General features: G+C 48.5%; 1 protein-coding gene across 3 annotated transcripts in view; it reads right to left on the reverse strand.

Annotated features, from left to right (window-relative positions):
* Positions 1-15,153, reverse strand: part of cntn2 (contactin 2) — a 160,898-nt gene that overhangs the window by 46,329 nt on the left and 99,416 nt on the right. For all 3 annotated transcript variants that reach the window (XM_086011083.1, XM_086011082.1, XM_086011081.1), the window contains 4 exons: positions 10,505-10,686; positions 4,324-4,460; positions 2,195-2,324; positions 296-446 (listed from right to left, as the gene is read on the reverse strand). In XM_086011083.1, coding sequence (XP_085867209.1) covers positions 296-446; positions 2,195-2,324; positions 4,324-4,460; positions 10,505-10,686 — 600 coding nt within the window. The remainder of the gene's footprint in view (positions 1-295; positions 447-2,194; positions 2,325-4,323; positions 4,461-10,504; positions 10,687-15,153) is intronic.

The raw sequence follows: 15,153 nt of genomic DNA on the forward strand, positions 1-15,153 counted from the left end.
AACTTAGTGTCATCCGTAAACTTGGATATACAACCCCTATTCCTTCATCCAAGTCATTGGTATACATGGTGAAAAGCTGAGGCATCAGTATAAATCCCTGGGGAACATGACTTGTCACATCCCGCCATTCAGAGAACATTTCCTATATCCCTACACTCTGTCTCCTACCTCCCATCCCTAGTGATATCCTGCATAATGGGCCTCGTCCCTTCAACGAAGTTTCTCAATGATAAAGCTCCACATCGCCCATGACCTTCGGGCCCGTCCTATTGATGAGGTTATTTTAGCCACTGACCTTGTGTTGTTGGAAAGAATCTCGGTCCCTTTACTCCAGAAGATGCTTGGTTTGGGCGCTGACCGCGGGCTGCACTTGATCAGAACCTCACCGCCCCGCGCCGCTGGAATTAGCCGCCTCACTGGGTTCGATTGAAAATCCGGAGAAAAGGCTGGGAATGAAAGACCGGGAATGAAAGACCATGAACCACTGGAGTGAATTATTCAAAACAAATCAGATCCAGTGACAGTGCCGGACACTGGACTGGACACCAGACTCCCACACAGAATAATAGAATGGTTATAGTACAGAAGGTGGCCATTTGGCTTGTCAAGCCTGAGCCAGCTCTTCAGCTAGTCCCACCCACCCTTCAAATTTTTTTCTTTCAAGTACTCATCCAACTTTGTTATAGAATCATTTATTAAATTTCAGATTTATTCATTTAATTTAATTTAAATTCCCCAGATGCTGTTGTGGGATTTGAACTCATGTCTCAGCTAGATCATTTAGACCAGGTCTCTGGATTACTAGACCAGTGACATAATCAGTATGCTATCACCCCCCCCCCCCCCCCCCCCACAGTGGTGGCCACTCCAGCCCCACTGCTGTGTAGCTCCTTCGTTCTATTTTGTTAGCAGCAACAGAAGTGGCTCCGGAGGGGATTCCTTTGGCGTTCCACTGGTATTGCTAGATTCGGAAGAGGAAGAGCAGTTCCTGAGGCAATGGTTCTAATGATAAAAGGGTATACAGCAAAGCTTGGTAAAGAGAAATTGCAATGCCCCACCCAGGCATAAGTAAATGGAGGGGACCACATCCAATGTGTGTGGGAGTAAAAACAGAAAATGCTGGAAATACTCAGCAGGTCAGGCAGCATCTGTGGAGAGAGAAACAGTTAACGTTTCAGGTCGATGACCCTTCGTTAGAACTGGAAAAAGTTGGAGATGTAACAGGTTTTAAGCAAGTACAGGGGCAGGGAAAGTGGGGAGGGGAGGAAAGAACAAAAGGGAAGCTCTGTGATAGGATGGAAGGCAGGAGAGATTAAATAACAAAAGGGATGATGGTGCGAGGTAAAAGGAGATGGTAATGGGACAAGTTAAGAAACAAAAGATGGCTCTAGATGAAGTGTAAATGGCAACAGCAGAATCATCAACAGCTGTTATGTGAAAAAAATATAGGAGCAGAGGTTATGAGACTGGACAGGCTGGGGTTGTTTTCCTTAGAGCAGAGAAGGCTGAGGGGGGACCTGTTTGAGGTGTACAAAATTATGAGGGGCATAGATAGGGTAGATAGAAAGGAACTTTTCCCCTTAGAAGAGGGGTCAATAACCAGGGGGCATAGTTTCAAGGTAAGGGGGAGGAGGTTTAGAGGGGATTTGAGGAAAAACTTTTTCACCCAGAGGGTGGTTGGAATCTGGAACTCACTGCCTGAAAGGGTGGTAGAGGCAGGAACCCTCAACATTCAAGAAGCATTTAGATGAGCACTTGAAATGCCATTGCATACAAGGCTACAGACCAAGTGCTGGAAAATGGGATTAGAATAGACAGAGTTTGATGGCCAGCATGGACACGATGGGCCGAAGGGCCTCTTTCTGTGCTGTATAATGACTCTGTTACTCAATGATCTGAAATTGTTGAACTCGATGTTGAGTCCAGAAGGCTGTAAAGTGCCTAATCGAAAGATGAGGTGCTGTTCCTCAAGCTTATGTTGAGCTGGGAGTGTGTGGGAGTAACCTTACTAGAATCAACATTACTGGGTTTGAGCTTGGTTTTGAGCTAGAATGCTCTTGGCCGCTGTGTGACCACCCCCTGCCCAATGAACCTTTGTTCAATGTTGAGTTATCAGCTAACTTTTTGATGGTCAGTTGACTAAGAGTTGCAGCATCTGGAGACCTCTCATTAGCTGCATCAATGTCTAACCAACCTTGAACTTTCAACTCCGCGTTGGCATAAATGGTTCCGTGTTTGTTCTCAGCAACGCACTGGTACATTCCGGAATCTTCCAGAGCTAGTCTTGAAATTTTCAACCCGCAATTGTGGACATCAAAGCGGCTCTGAAAGAATCAAAGTTAATGCCTGAGAGGGTAGCGATGAACAGAAATAGAAGAGAATTTGATTCTGAAGACGCATCCCTCCCTCCATCTTAATCAGACCAATGCACCTAGTCTCATTGGCTTTGGACTAGGAAGGGGAGGATTCAGCCGGGTTTCCCACTTCTGATGACCGTCTTGGTAACTCCTGTTGAAATGACCGTGAGGTAGAAACTGGTATGCCTTGCGTTCGGGCGTAAAACGGGCGCGGAACATACCAATTTGGCAGTGGGACGGAGCGCATCCAGTATGTCCAGGCATCGGTGCCACTGCCAACTTCGTGGGCGGCACCTAAAACAAGTCTGAGCCCGAGGCCCCCTGATTATGCAAATTATTACATAGTATTTACAGGATGTGGTGTGGCCATCAAGTGGTCTATGGAACATAGGAACGTACAGGCTAAGAGGAGGTCATTGCTGTCCAATTGTCCTGTATTGTCATGTCCAAAAGTTTGAAAAATGCTATACACTAGTGTCTCTCCTATCCTCCTTATTCCCAGTCTTTCTTAGAATCATACAGCACAGATGGAGGCCATTCAGCCCATCATGCCAGTGCCGGCTCTTTGAAAGAGCTCTCCAATTAGTCCCACTCCCCCCTGCCCTTTCCCCATAGCTCTGCACGATTTTCCCCTTCAAGTATTTATCCAATTCTCTTTTTGACTGGAGTCGCTGCAGTGTGTGCTATCTACAGGATGCAGCAACTGGCCAAGGCTTCTTCGACAGCACCTCCCAAACCTGCGACCTCAACCACCTAGAAGGACAAGGGCAGCAGGCGCACGCGAACACCACCACCTCCAAGTCACACACCATCCTGACTTGGACTTGTATTGCCGATCCTTGTTGCAGGGCCAAAATCCTGATATTCCCTACTTAACGGCGCTGTGGGAGGACCTTCACCACACGGGACTGCAGCGGTTCATGAAGAAGGTCCACCACCACCTTCTCAAGGACAACAAGGGGTGGGCAATAAATGCCGGCCTTGTCAGCGACGCCCACAACCCGAGAATGAAAATATTGAATATATACCTTCTGGAGAGGAGAGGAGAGAATCGGACGAGGAACTATCTACATGTAATACATATATAAATCCAACAGTTGAAGGAATAAGCAGCTCAAGTGCCGCCCAGTCTTACTATCCTATTTATAACAAGGTGTAACCATAGAGACAACTCTCCTAACTCTTTTCTTTATTCATTCACAGGATGTGGGCATCGCTGGCAAGGCCAGCATTTATTGCCCATCCCTAATTGCCCTCGAGAAGGTGGTGATGAGCCGCTTTCTTGAATACAACTGAGTGGATTCAGAGGGAAGGTAAGAGAGGATGTTTCCCCTCGTGGGGGAATCTAAAACTAGGGGGCATAATTTCAGGATAAGGGGGCACCCTCTTAAATCGGAAATGAGGAGGAATTTCTTCTCTCAGAGGGTCGTGAATCTTTGGAATTCTCTGCCCCAGAGAGCTGTGTCATTAAATATATTTAATTGGAGATAGACAGATTTTTGAATAATAAGGGAGCAGGCAGGGAAGTGGAGTTGAGGCCATGATCTTATTGAATGGCAGAGCAGGCTCGAGGGACCAAATAACTTACTCCTTCTCCTACCTCTTATGTTCTAACCATGTTGCTGTGGGTCTGGAGTCACATATCGGCCAGACCGGGTAAGGGCAGCAGATTTCCTTCCCTAAAGGACATTAGTGAACCAGATGGGTTTTTACGACAATCCGGTAGTTTCATGGCCACCATTACTACCTTTTCATTCCAGATTTCTTTTATTAACTGTATTGTTAAATTCCCCAGCTGCCATGGTGGGATTTGAACTCGGAGTACGAGATCATTAGTCCAGGCCTCTGGATTACTAGTCCAGTAACACAACCACTATGCTACCGTACCCCCCATGTTTGTAATGACACGCTGCCCACACCACACGGGGAAAATGCTGCTTTTTTAATTCGGTAGAAATGTCCGTACCTTAGAAGTTAACGACAGGCCGTTTCTAAGCCACCTGCATGTGGGACGGGGCTTCCCAGCGGCTGCACATTTCCACCACAGGTTGGAGCCGATGTCAGCTCCTGTGTCACCGATAATCTGAAGCCACTCCGGCTGAGCTGGGGGTGGGGGGGGGGGGGGGGGGGGGCGGGGGGGTAAGGAAACGAAAAGAGAGTCAAAGAGCAAGAGGAGAGGTGGACGTGGAAATACATAGAATTTTACAGCACATGCTCCACACAAGCCTTCTCCCACTAATGTTCCTTGTAAACTGCGCTGCCTTCTGCGCGGCCTGTTTCTTTTAATGCGCGGTCCCTTTAAATTTCTGCGCGTGCGCGGTGTTTACAGTGTGAAGGCCGTTGAGCGGTCCGTGCGGGACCTCTCCCGTTACCACACAGCCGTGCGCGGGCACACCATGGCAGGAACGTTGCCTCCCACTCTATTTAATTCATCTGACCCTACTAGCATATCTTTCTCTTCCTGTCTCTCTCATGTGCTTATCTAGCTTCTCCTTAGTGCTATTCACCTCAAGCACTCCATGTGGTAGCGCGTTCCACACTCTCACCAGAGAACGAGTGAGGAACATTGAGAACGAGGGAGGAATAGAAAACCACAAAGCAGTTTTCTGTACAATCCCATTTTGCTCCAGGAGTGATGGTCTGGATTGTGGACTTTGATGCAATGAATCATCCACATTACTCTCTATTCAGCGGATAAAGGATATTCTGTGGTATGAAATAGATTCCCTCAGTGTTATGATATATGAGACATTCCACTTCACACTGCAGCTCAGAACTGTTAATACTCTCCCACTGTGTGCAGTCAGACACAACTCCGAACCTGGTCAGCTTCAGACAGGAACAACATCTGCTGCTTAAGTGTCTGTGTCTCCTCCTTATTGACTTTCCGTTTCTGCATCAGACATGATGGGTATTCAGATTGGTCGTCGATAGAAGATTTGGATCCAGTTTTAAATAACAACTGCAACTTGCATTTATATAGCACCTTTAACTTTGTAAAATGTCCCAAGGCACACTTCACAGGAGGGAAATCAGACAAAAATTGACACAGAGCCAAAGAAAGAGATATTGGCCCAGAAATTTGGGTTGGGGGCTTCCCGCGGGTGCAAGCCTCTGACCTGCACTTACCTAGCGCGCCGGCCGTTGAGCTGTGGGCCCGCGTGGGATTCCGATCCTTGGCCTCCTCCAACTGCCGGCGCGCAGTGCTTGCGTATCCCAGGGGCGCAGTTAGTTCGAAGCATCCCCTGGGATCACGTGGGCCATGGAGAGCCAATGGTAGCAGGGAAATGCCCATTCATAAAATTGACAGGAAGAGCTGTCAAAACTATAAATACTATAAGCCCCAAAACATAACTAAAACTTCAAATACATTTTTTTTAAATCACATTTTTAAAATAACTATAAATTACATAAAATAACTATTTTAAACAATAATTTAAATTTTTGAAAAAATTAATTACATTTTTTAACAGGGCTAAAAATGAACTTACCTTTCTTTAAAGTATTTAAAAATAATAAACCGGTGGAAAAAATGCTTTAATTTTAATTAATTCACGACTTACCTTGTTAAAAGCAGGCCTTGCGCCTGCTTTTTAGAAGTGTAACTGCTGGAGACTTACCCTCCCGGAGAAACCTGGAAAAAAACGGAAGTTCCAGGCGTACGCGCTGCCTCTCCGGTGCACGCGTTCGACCTCTGAACCCCTTCCTTTAAGGGAACGGAAGTTCCGGTTTCCCGCGCATGCGCAGTGCATGCACAAAACCGACACTTTTGTTGGGCCTACGGGTGAGCACCCAGCGCGTACTCACCCGTGGAGACCCGAATTTCTGGTCCAATAGGACAGCTGGTCGAAGAGGTAGGTTTTAAGGAGGGTCTTAAAGGAGGAGAGAGAGGTAGAGAGAGGCGGAGAGGTTTAGGGAGGGAATTCCAGAGCTTAGGGGCCCAGGCAGCTGAAGGCACAGCCGCCAATGGTGGAGCGAAGAATGTAAAGGAATCACAAGAGGCCAGAGTTGGAGGAACACGGAGTTCTCGGGGGGCTGTAGGGCTGGAGGAGGTTACAGAGATAGGGAGGGGCGAGGCCATTGAGGGATTTGAAAACAAGGATGAGAATTTTAAAATTGAGGCATTGGTGGACTGGGAGCCAATGTAGGTCAGCGAGCACAGGGGCGATTGGTGAACGGGACTTGGTGCGAGTTAGGACACGGGCAGCAGAGAATAGGGTGAGCTGAAGTTTATGGAGGGTGAAAGATGGGAGGCCGGCCAGGAGAGTGTTGTAAAGTAAAGGAAGAGTTTTCTCAAAACTAATGGATACCTTCATCGTCGCTGGGTCAAAATCCTGGAGCTCCCTCCCTAACAGCACTGTGGGAGCTCCTGTACCACACGGACTGCAGCGGTTCAACAAGGTGGCTCGTCACCACCTTCTCAAGGGCAACTAGAGATGGGCAATAAATGCTGGCCTTGCCAGCGATGCCCACATCCCACGAATGAATAAAAAAAAAGCCAAAGAAGAAGTCACACAATGACAACCCCAATCGATAATGTTTGATAACTTGTTCTCTTGCTATAATAGGCCTTCAGCTGCCGAGGCCCTAAGCTCTGGAATTCCCTCCCTAAACCTCTCTGCCTCTCCCTCCTCCTTTAAGACACTCATTAAAACCTGCTTAACGCTGTCCTAATATCTCCTTATGTGGCTCAGCGTCAAAAACAACCAGGGGTCACAGTCTCAGGATAAGGGGTCGTCCATTTAGGACTGAAATGATGAGAAACTTCTTTGCTCAGAGGGTAGTGAATCTTTGGAATTCTCTGCCCCAGAGGGCTGTGGATGCTGAGTGGTTGAGTATATTCAAGACTGAGAGATAGATTTTTGGACTCTAGGGGAATCAAGCGATATGGGGATCGGGCGGGAAAGTGGAGTTGAGGTCGAAGATCAGCCATGAGCTTATTGAATGGCGGAGCGGGCTCGAGGGGCCGCATGGCCGACTCCTGCTCATATTTCTTATGTTCTTATGATAACTGGCTGGCTGACTATAAGACCCCATCAGTATTCGTGGGATTAACTATATGGATTGACAGAGCTCAGGGACGTTATCGATTCTCTACTTTGCTTCAGGCATCAGCGGCTGTACCAGGAATAGAGAACCATCAACTTTGGGATCAATAATTCAGACAACGCGGAGTAACCAGTTCTGACAGTGGACGGTGCCCCGACGCTCAATATGGCTCCTTGGTTGAGTTACCGGAGGTTGACGTGACTGGCGCCCGTGGAATTGGAGCCGGCACATGTCAGAACCTTCTGCTCTCATTTGAGACATGAACCATTTGTGGCCAGCAGTATCTCATGCTCCCAGACCACCACCCACGTTACTCTTAGTTGGCCACTGGAGAGTGCTGGAGGGCAGCCTGGCCCGGTGAAGACTTCCTTTGAATTCTGGCTCCAGCTCTTGTGAGTGGTGCCTGGCCTCTGCTTGCCGCCCCCATTCATGGAAACATGGCTGAAATCAGCAACTCAGAGGAAATGGGGCGTTAAATCTCATACACACACGTGAATGAATAACCCACACTCTCAGGAACATCATACCACATGAGCTGAGCAGCAGTAACCTTCATTACATGCTGACAGACGGAATATTATTATTATTTCCATATACAACTTGCATTTATATAGTGCCTGTAACGTAGGAAAATGTCCCAAGGCGCTTCACAGGAGCGTTATCAAACAACATTTGACACCGAGCCACTTAAGGAGATATAAGGAGAGATGACCAAAAGCTTGGTCAAAGAGGTAGGTTTTAAGGAGAGTCTTAAAGGAGGAAAGAGGTGTAGCGAGGTTTAGGGAGGGAATTCCAGAGCTTTGGGCCTCGGCAGCTGAAGGCACGGCCGCCAATGGTGGAGCGATTAAAATTGGGGATGCGCAAGAGGCCTGAATTGTAGGAGCGCAGAGATCTCGCAGGGTTGTGGGGCTGGAGGAGGTTACAGAGATAAGAAGGGGCAAGGCCACGGAGGGATTTGAAAACAAGGACGAGAATTTTAAAATATATTAAAAATTGTACTCAAACAAGCGGCCAAAGTGGTGCCTTGCCAATAACGACCACATCAACACCAAGGCTGTCATTGCTTGGACCCCCAGGGCCATAGCTTGGACCCCCAGGGCCATAGCTTGGACTCCCATGGCCAACAGTACCAATGGGACACTTCCATTCCATCCTTGTGCCCTCTTTGAGCGTTTTAGCCAATTTAGTGTAAACTGGCACCAACTTTTAGTTTGTTTTTGTTGCTCTAACTCCACCTACACAATAGCAGTGTTGAGCTCAATGCCTTCTCATTGGCACCAATAGCAACAGAGTCTTTAGACACTTAACCCACAGAAATAATGTTAAAGTTGGCAACTGACTTAATTTTCCGAAGGGGTCCCAGCGGCTGCAATCACTCAGGGCTTTAAGTGCTTGTCGGAGCGCAATGTTCCAAAGTGTGAGCTTAAAATTCCCTTGTGTGCCATTTTAACCCAGTCATTCGTGCACTTATTTTGAATGGATTGACAACAGCATTTCCTCCCGGCTGTGCAACCACGCAGCTGTCAGCCGATTCCCACGCAGCCCGGGACCGTCTTTCCCAAAGTGAAACTTTGCGCACGTGGAAAACTTTGAATGGACCGGGGCAGCCCGTTAAAGGGGCTGTGCAACCAACCCCCCCACCCCACACCCCCAAAAAAATGAGGGGCAACATTGGTTGACGATTGTGTTAAACTAATGCGCAAAGGCCGAACACGGTAACCAATGCGCCGCCACCACAGAAAACCAAAACCCCTCAGGGTTGGTAAAAAAAAATTGGCCTTTTTACAGTGCTGACAAAACACGTCAACCAATCATCACCGTGGCAACAGTGAGTTCCAGCGAAAAGGACTCAGTAGACTTTTTTGAGAGAGTTAAACTTGGCCGAGGCTCCCTGCTGTCTCTCTCTCTGCGGGAGAGGCCGGCCGCTCGCTCGGCTGCATTCCCGTCCGGGAGATAAATCGGCCCCCCACCCCCCCTCTGGTTGACTCCTGATATTCTCAGGACAACGAGAGATGGGTAATAAAGGCTGCCTTGCCAGTACTGCCCACTTCCAAGAACTAACCCACAAAAAAAATCAATTTAGGAACAGGAGGAGGCCATTCAGCCCCTCGAGCCTGTTCCGCCATTCAACCAGAGCATGGCTGCTCTGTATCTTAACTCCATCTACCCGCTTTGGTTACCATAACTCTTTATACACTTGCCTGACAAAAATGTCCCGTTAAAACCATCAGAACAAAAGACACCTTTACGCCCTCGTATGCTGGATTTCCAACATTAAAGGATAACGAGCCTGAAAAGTGTGGTCGGAGGCTTCCCGCAGGCTGATGCCTCCGAACCGCGAGGAAAGTGCGAACCCACCTGACGGTCCTGGAGGTTCGGACACTCGCGCTCCTGGGCCTCTACGTGTAGGCCTGCGTAAAGGCCCATGTATCCCGGGGCGTAGGCGGTTCGCAAGCGTCCCTGGGATCACGTGGGCCGGCCCAACCAATGAGAAAGGGGGATCCCCATCGTGCTTATGGGGAATCCATTTACGTACGGAATCCCCATAAACAGGAATAGGAATCACCCAAAAAACACAATTACACACCAGTTAAATAAAAATAAATCATTGCATGTTCAAAATTCGTTAAAATACAATTAAATTGGACAATTAAAACACAAATTTAATTTTTGAAAAATAAATTTAAACGTTTTAAAGGGGCTAAAAATAACCTATAACCTTTTTTATGTTTAAATTAAAAAAATTTAAATATTTATTTAAACTCTTATGCTGGTAGAAGCAGGCCCTATGCCTGCTTATGCCAGGCGTAAGGGTTTCATGGGGATCCACTGGGCAAATAGCCCAACTCTCTGCCCGGGAATGTCCATTTTCCGGGAATGCGGTGGATCTGCCAAGCTGAAACTTGACGGGTCGCGAGTTCCGGTTTTCGCGCATGCGAGGCGCACGTGGAGCTCCGGAACTTGGGGGGCACTAACGGCCAGGTGTGCGGTCATATCCCGGCCAATGTTCTAGCCTGGGTATGCCAACTAGTGTCCCAAAGTTCAGTTGTCTAATTTCTTGTATAACTCAGTGGGAGATCCTGGATTTCTCCTCTCACCATGAACGATGATTCTCCCCTGCGTTGAGTCTTTTCCTCTTGAGTTGGCTGCCTCGCATTCATATACGCCTTCATCTTCAAACTGTACATCGGGCACGTGTAGGATGGGTTTGCTTATGGATTGCAGCAACTTGGACGGCATCGACCCATCAAGCTTCCTCCATTTAATGGTGGGCACAGGACTGGAAGATATCAAACACCGGAATCATTAAAAGAAAGAACTTGCATTTCTCTAGCACCTTTCACAACCTCAGGACGTCCCAAAGTGCTTTACAGCCAATGAAGTACTTTTGAAGCATAGTCACAGTTGTAATGTAGGACATGAGGCACATGGCCCCCCGAGCCTGCTCTGCCAATGTGTGCACAGCAAGCTCCCACAAGCATCAATGTGATAATGGCCAGATCATCTGTTTTAGTGATGTTGGGCAAAGGATCATTTTTGGCCAGGATACCGAGGAGAACTCCCTCTGCTCATCTTCGAAATAGTGCCGTGCGATCTTTTACATCCATCTGAGAGGGCAGACGGGGCCTCGGTTTAACATCTCATCCGAAAGACGGCACCTCCGACAGTGCCGCACTCCCTCAGCACTGCACTGGAGTGTCAGCCTAGCTTTATGTGCTCAAGTCCCATGGAGTGGGACTTGAACCTACAACCTTCTGACTCAGAGGCAAGAATGCTACCCACTGAACCACGGTTGACACTATTAACAGATTGGTGGCGGCTCACTGTTTCCTTAAACCCTCTTTGCTTGAAAGCCATAATTGGTCTGAGATAAGGACATCTCATTGACCACCATTGATGCTTTTCTGTCAGGAGAACTCCATGTTCCATTCAAAATGATAGAGTTCTCATGAACTATTTGTCATATTTCTCCGAGGTGCCATTTATAACAGATTCCAATTACTGGAATTGTTTTTCCCTCTTTAGAAAACTTGTTTGAAGAGACTGACATGAATCTTGCCATTCATGTGGAAATGACTTATGAAATGATACTGGGTGGCCTGCTGGTGGCGCTCTCCAGGGAGAGTATAAATACTCGGGCATGGGCCCAGTTTGCTCAGGACATTCTTTAACAGGAACTAGTGAAGGACACAACTAGATCTCCATGTTGAAAAACAGTTGATTAAAGCCTTGTTTAATGCTCAGACCAAGTGCCTAGTAGTTTTCTTACATCAGAGACCTTTCATAGAAACCCAGGTCACAACAGCAACACAATCAGCGCTCGCAAGGACCAAAAAAAAAATCCGCAGAGGGCACATCGTGGCATAAGTGATATACCCGCAGGGGACTTTCACCTCTGACCCTGCCAGGTTAAGCAGGCTCAAGGGGCGGTCCATTGATTTACATGCTAATGGCTGGCGCCCACAAGCAACCAAGCACTTTTGAAGTGTAAGTCACTGCTGCAGTGCAGGAAACGCGTCAGCCAATCCTCACACAGCAATATCCCACCGGCAGCAACTAAATAAGCGGCCAGATAATCTACTTTAGTGATGTTGTTTCAGAGTCAGTCATAAGGCGGACACCTTGGACAATCACAAGGTGGACATCTTGGGCACCACCAGACAGGGGAGGCCAGGAACCCTGGCGTATATGCTGGCCACCAATGTTCCCTCTAAGCTGCGTGGCCACGCGACTGATCAACTGTCTGCCGGTCCTGTGCGGCCCGGGACCCGCTTCTCAAATGTGAAATTTCGCGCATGTGCGGAACTTTGAATGGGCCGCGCAGCCCCTTAAAGGGGCCTCGCACCCCCCCCGCAAAAAAAAAAGAGGGGGAACATTGCTGGCCACGATGGGAGGGCCCCCTTCCCAGAAACTTATTAACAGTGACCCAATCTGCCCCCTTCGTATGAAAACCGAAACCATCGACCTGAATCTTCGGGAGGTGGACCCCACCACCGCCGATCCCGAGATTGATAAGCCTCATTCTTCTGCGTGTTCCAGCCATCACTCCCCTAACTGGCATTTCCCAGGCTGGGGAGGTCATGTCCTGGTCCCTCCCTATTTCTGCCCTTACTTATGCTGTCCTTAACGATCGTGCAAAGTCTGACGTTAGGTCTGGTTCCTGGCGCACTCCCGCCAGAGTCACGGCAGGAGCGCGGCAGAAGGGTGGGGTATTTTTGGCCCGTTACCAACGTTCGCGAGGATGGACATGTCGGGGCGACCAGTGGCGGGAGGTCATGTGATGAAACCTCCAGGAACCATGGGGATACGGGGATCGGGCGGGAAAGTGGAGTTGAGGTCGAAGATCAGCCATGGTCTTGTTGAACGGCAGGGTGGGCTCGAGGGGCCGCAAGGTGCACGGCCACGCTTCGATCGGGAGGTCCCGCGCAGGCCGCTCACAAGCTGTCGCAGCTGGAAAAGATGCCGCACATGCGCAGCCGAATTTAACGGGAAAAAAAATGACAGAGAACATTGCTCATTGTATCTCCAGCCGCATGGGACTAACAAACAAAGCAATGCAGTGTAACATTAAACCTATCTTGTTATCCCTTTGCCCAATGAACTGTAACTGATTAATTTTAATCAATTAACCTTTAAAATTAAAACTAATTACTTTGATAAACGTGGTGGACATAAATTGCCTCGGGGCCTTGGCTCGAGTCCTGCTGTGACTCAGGCAGGAACTTGGCAGAACCCATCAGAATATAGCACAGATAGGGTTACCGACTCTGGTTCAATGTATTAACATAAGAGCGTAAGAATTAGGAGCAGGAGTAGGCCGTTCGGCCCCTCGAGCCTGCTCGGGGTGGTAGTGGACGGTCTCCTTACGTTGAGAGTTCCTTGGCTCACTTGAGACCCATCATAAGACTGGAGGCCGGTCTGACGAGAGCTGAGGTCTACAGGCCTGCATGTGGTCAGAAGTCGGCTCTCTAGACGGTAGTGTGGGTGGGGCGTGGGCTGAGAGGAGAGTAACATCCAGGCCAGGGGAGCCTGCTACCCACTGAACCACGGCTGACCCTCAACCTTCGCATTAGCGTCAACAGCGCAAGGTTTTCATACACAATAAAGAGTCTGGGTCCCAGTGGTCGCTCTCAATCAGGGCTTCAATTGACCTCTGGAAGTGCACTTGTTGCATTAAAAAAATCCTTTGTGTGGTCTATCGCCACCCAGCCATTTACTCAATTATTTTAAATGGGTGACAATTACCTTAAAAGTAACATGCCAAAACATTTCACCCGAACACATTAACCAGTGCGCTACCTCAGAGTGTGTGTCGAAGCTCATAAACAAATGGCCTTTTTTTATTACAATGGTTTTAGAGAGAGAAAAAATTAAACAATCATCACCGTGGCAACGGCGCGCTCCAGCTAAGCCACCCTATAAAGTTAATAGAAGCTCACCCGCGGTTGTGTTATACACTGGAATTACCATGTTAGACAGTACTCCTCCGGGGCATCTGAAACTTATATCTAGATTTCAGCGCGGTGTTCTTAGTGCGGCTAATGTCATTTCACAGCTGGCTGGCATTCAATGAATGAAATTATATCAGAAACTGGGAGGAAAAAAAAACCCAATAAAGACAGGGCCGATTCGGGGAAGGTGTCTTGTTTTTATCAGCGAGGAACAGAATATTTTTCCACCAACAGCGCTGAATGTCAGTCCCTCCCAAAGCAGGCATAACATGAGCTGGATCATACTTAAGCTCCCTCTACTCTGCATCAAGTCTCTACCTCAACTCCATTCACTCAAGAAGGCACTGACATCATCAGATTACTGATTTTACCATGGCAACGCGACTCCGTTAAGTTATTTTACAGATTTTTTTTTATGACCACGTTTGTTTTGGTTTAGAGCGTCAGCTGTGGCTCAGTGGGTAGCACTCTCTCGCCTCTCTGTCAGAAGGTTGTGGGTTCAAGTCCCACTCCAGAGACTTGAGCACAAAATTCTAGGCTGACGCTCCCAGTGCTGTGCTGAGGGAGTGCTGCACTGTCGGAGGTGCCGTCTTACGGATGAGACGTTAAACCGAGGCCCCGTCTGCCCTCTCAGGTGGACGTAAAAGATCCCACGGCCACTATTTCAAAGAAGAGCAGGGGGGTGCTCGCCGGTGTCCTGGGGCCAATATTTATCCCTCAACCAACATCACTAAAAAACAGATTATCTGATCATTATCACATTGCTGTTTGTGGGATCTTGCTGTGCGCGATTGGCTGCCGCGTTTCCCACATTACAACAGCGACTCCACTTCAAAAAGTACTTCATTGGCTGTAAAGCGCTTTGGGACGTCCGGTGCTCGTGAAGGGTGCTATATAAATGCAAGCCTTTCTTTTTTGACGACAAGGGCAAAGGAGGATTCGGATTCAGGAGCAACCAGGGAGTCGGGAAGAATAATCAGCTAGAAAATGTCACTAATGAAGTAAATGTCAATGTGGTGGACATTGTGACCTTCACACGGCGGGGCGTCGAAGTTAACATTTGGGATACTGTGGCCCGCTCGTCCCAGTAGCAAAGAGGCCGGAGTTATTTTGAGCCCCCGCCCGCAAGCCCACACCCCAAAATAGGAGGTGGGTGTCGCGACCACAGGGGGGATGGGGTGTGGGGGAGGGGGGACATGGGGCGGGAGCAGGCCCAGACCACTCCGGCTCCTTCTGGCTCCACAAGAATAACTCGGGGGCCCTCTTCGGCTGTACCTCCAGAGGAACTGGATGGA

Source organism: Somniosus microcephalus, chromosome 18, assembly GCF_052327205.1.
Source record: "Somniosus microcephalus isolate GS21.2 chromosome 18, FLI_Smic_1.0, whole genome shotgun sequence".
Lineage (NCBI taxonomy): Eukaryota > Metazoa > Chordata > Chondrichthyes > Squaliformes > Somniosidae > Somniosus > Somniosus microcephalus.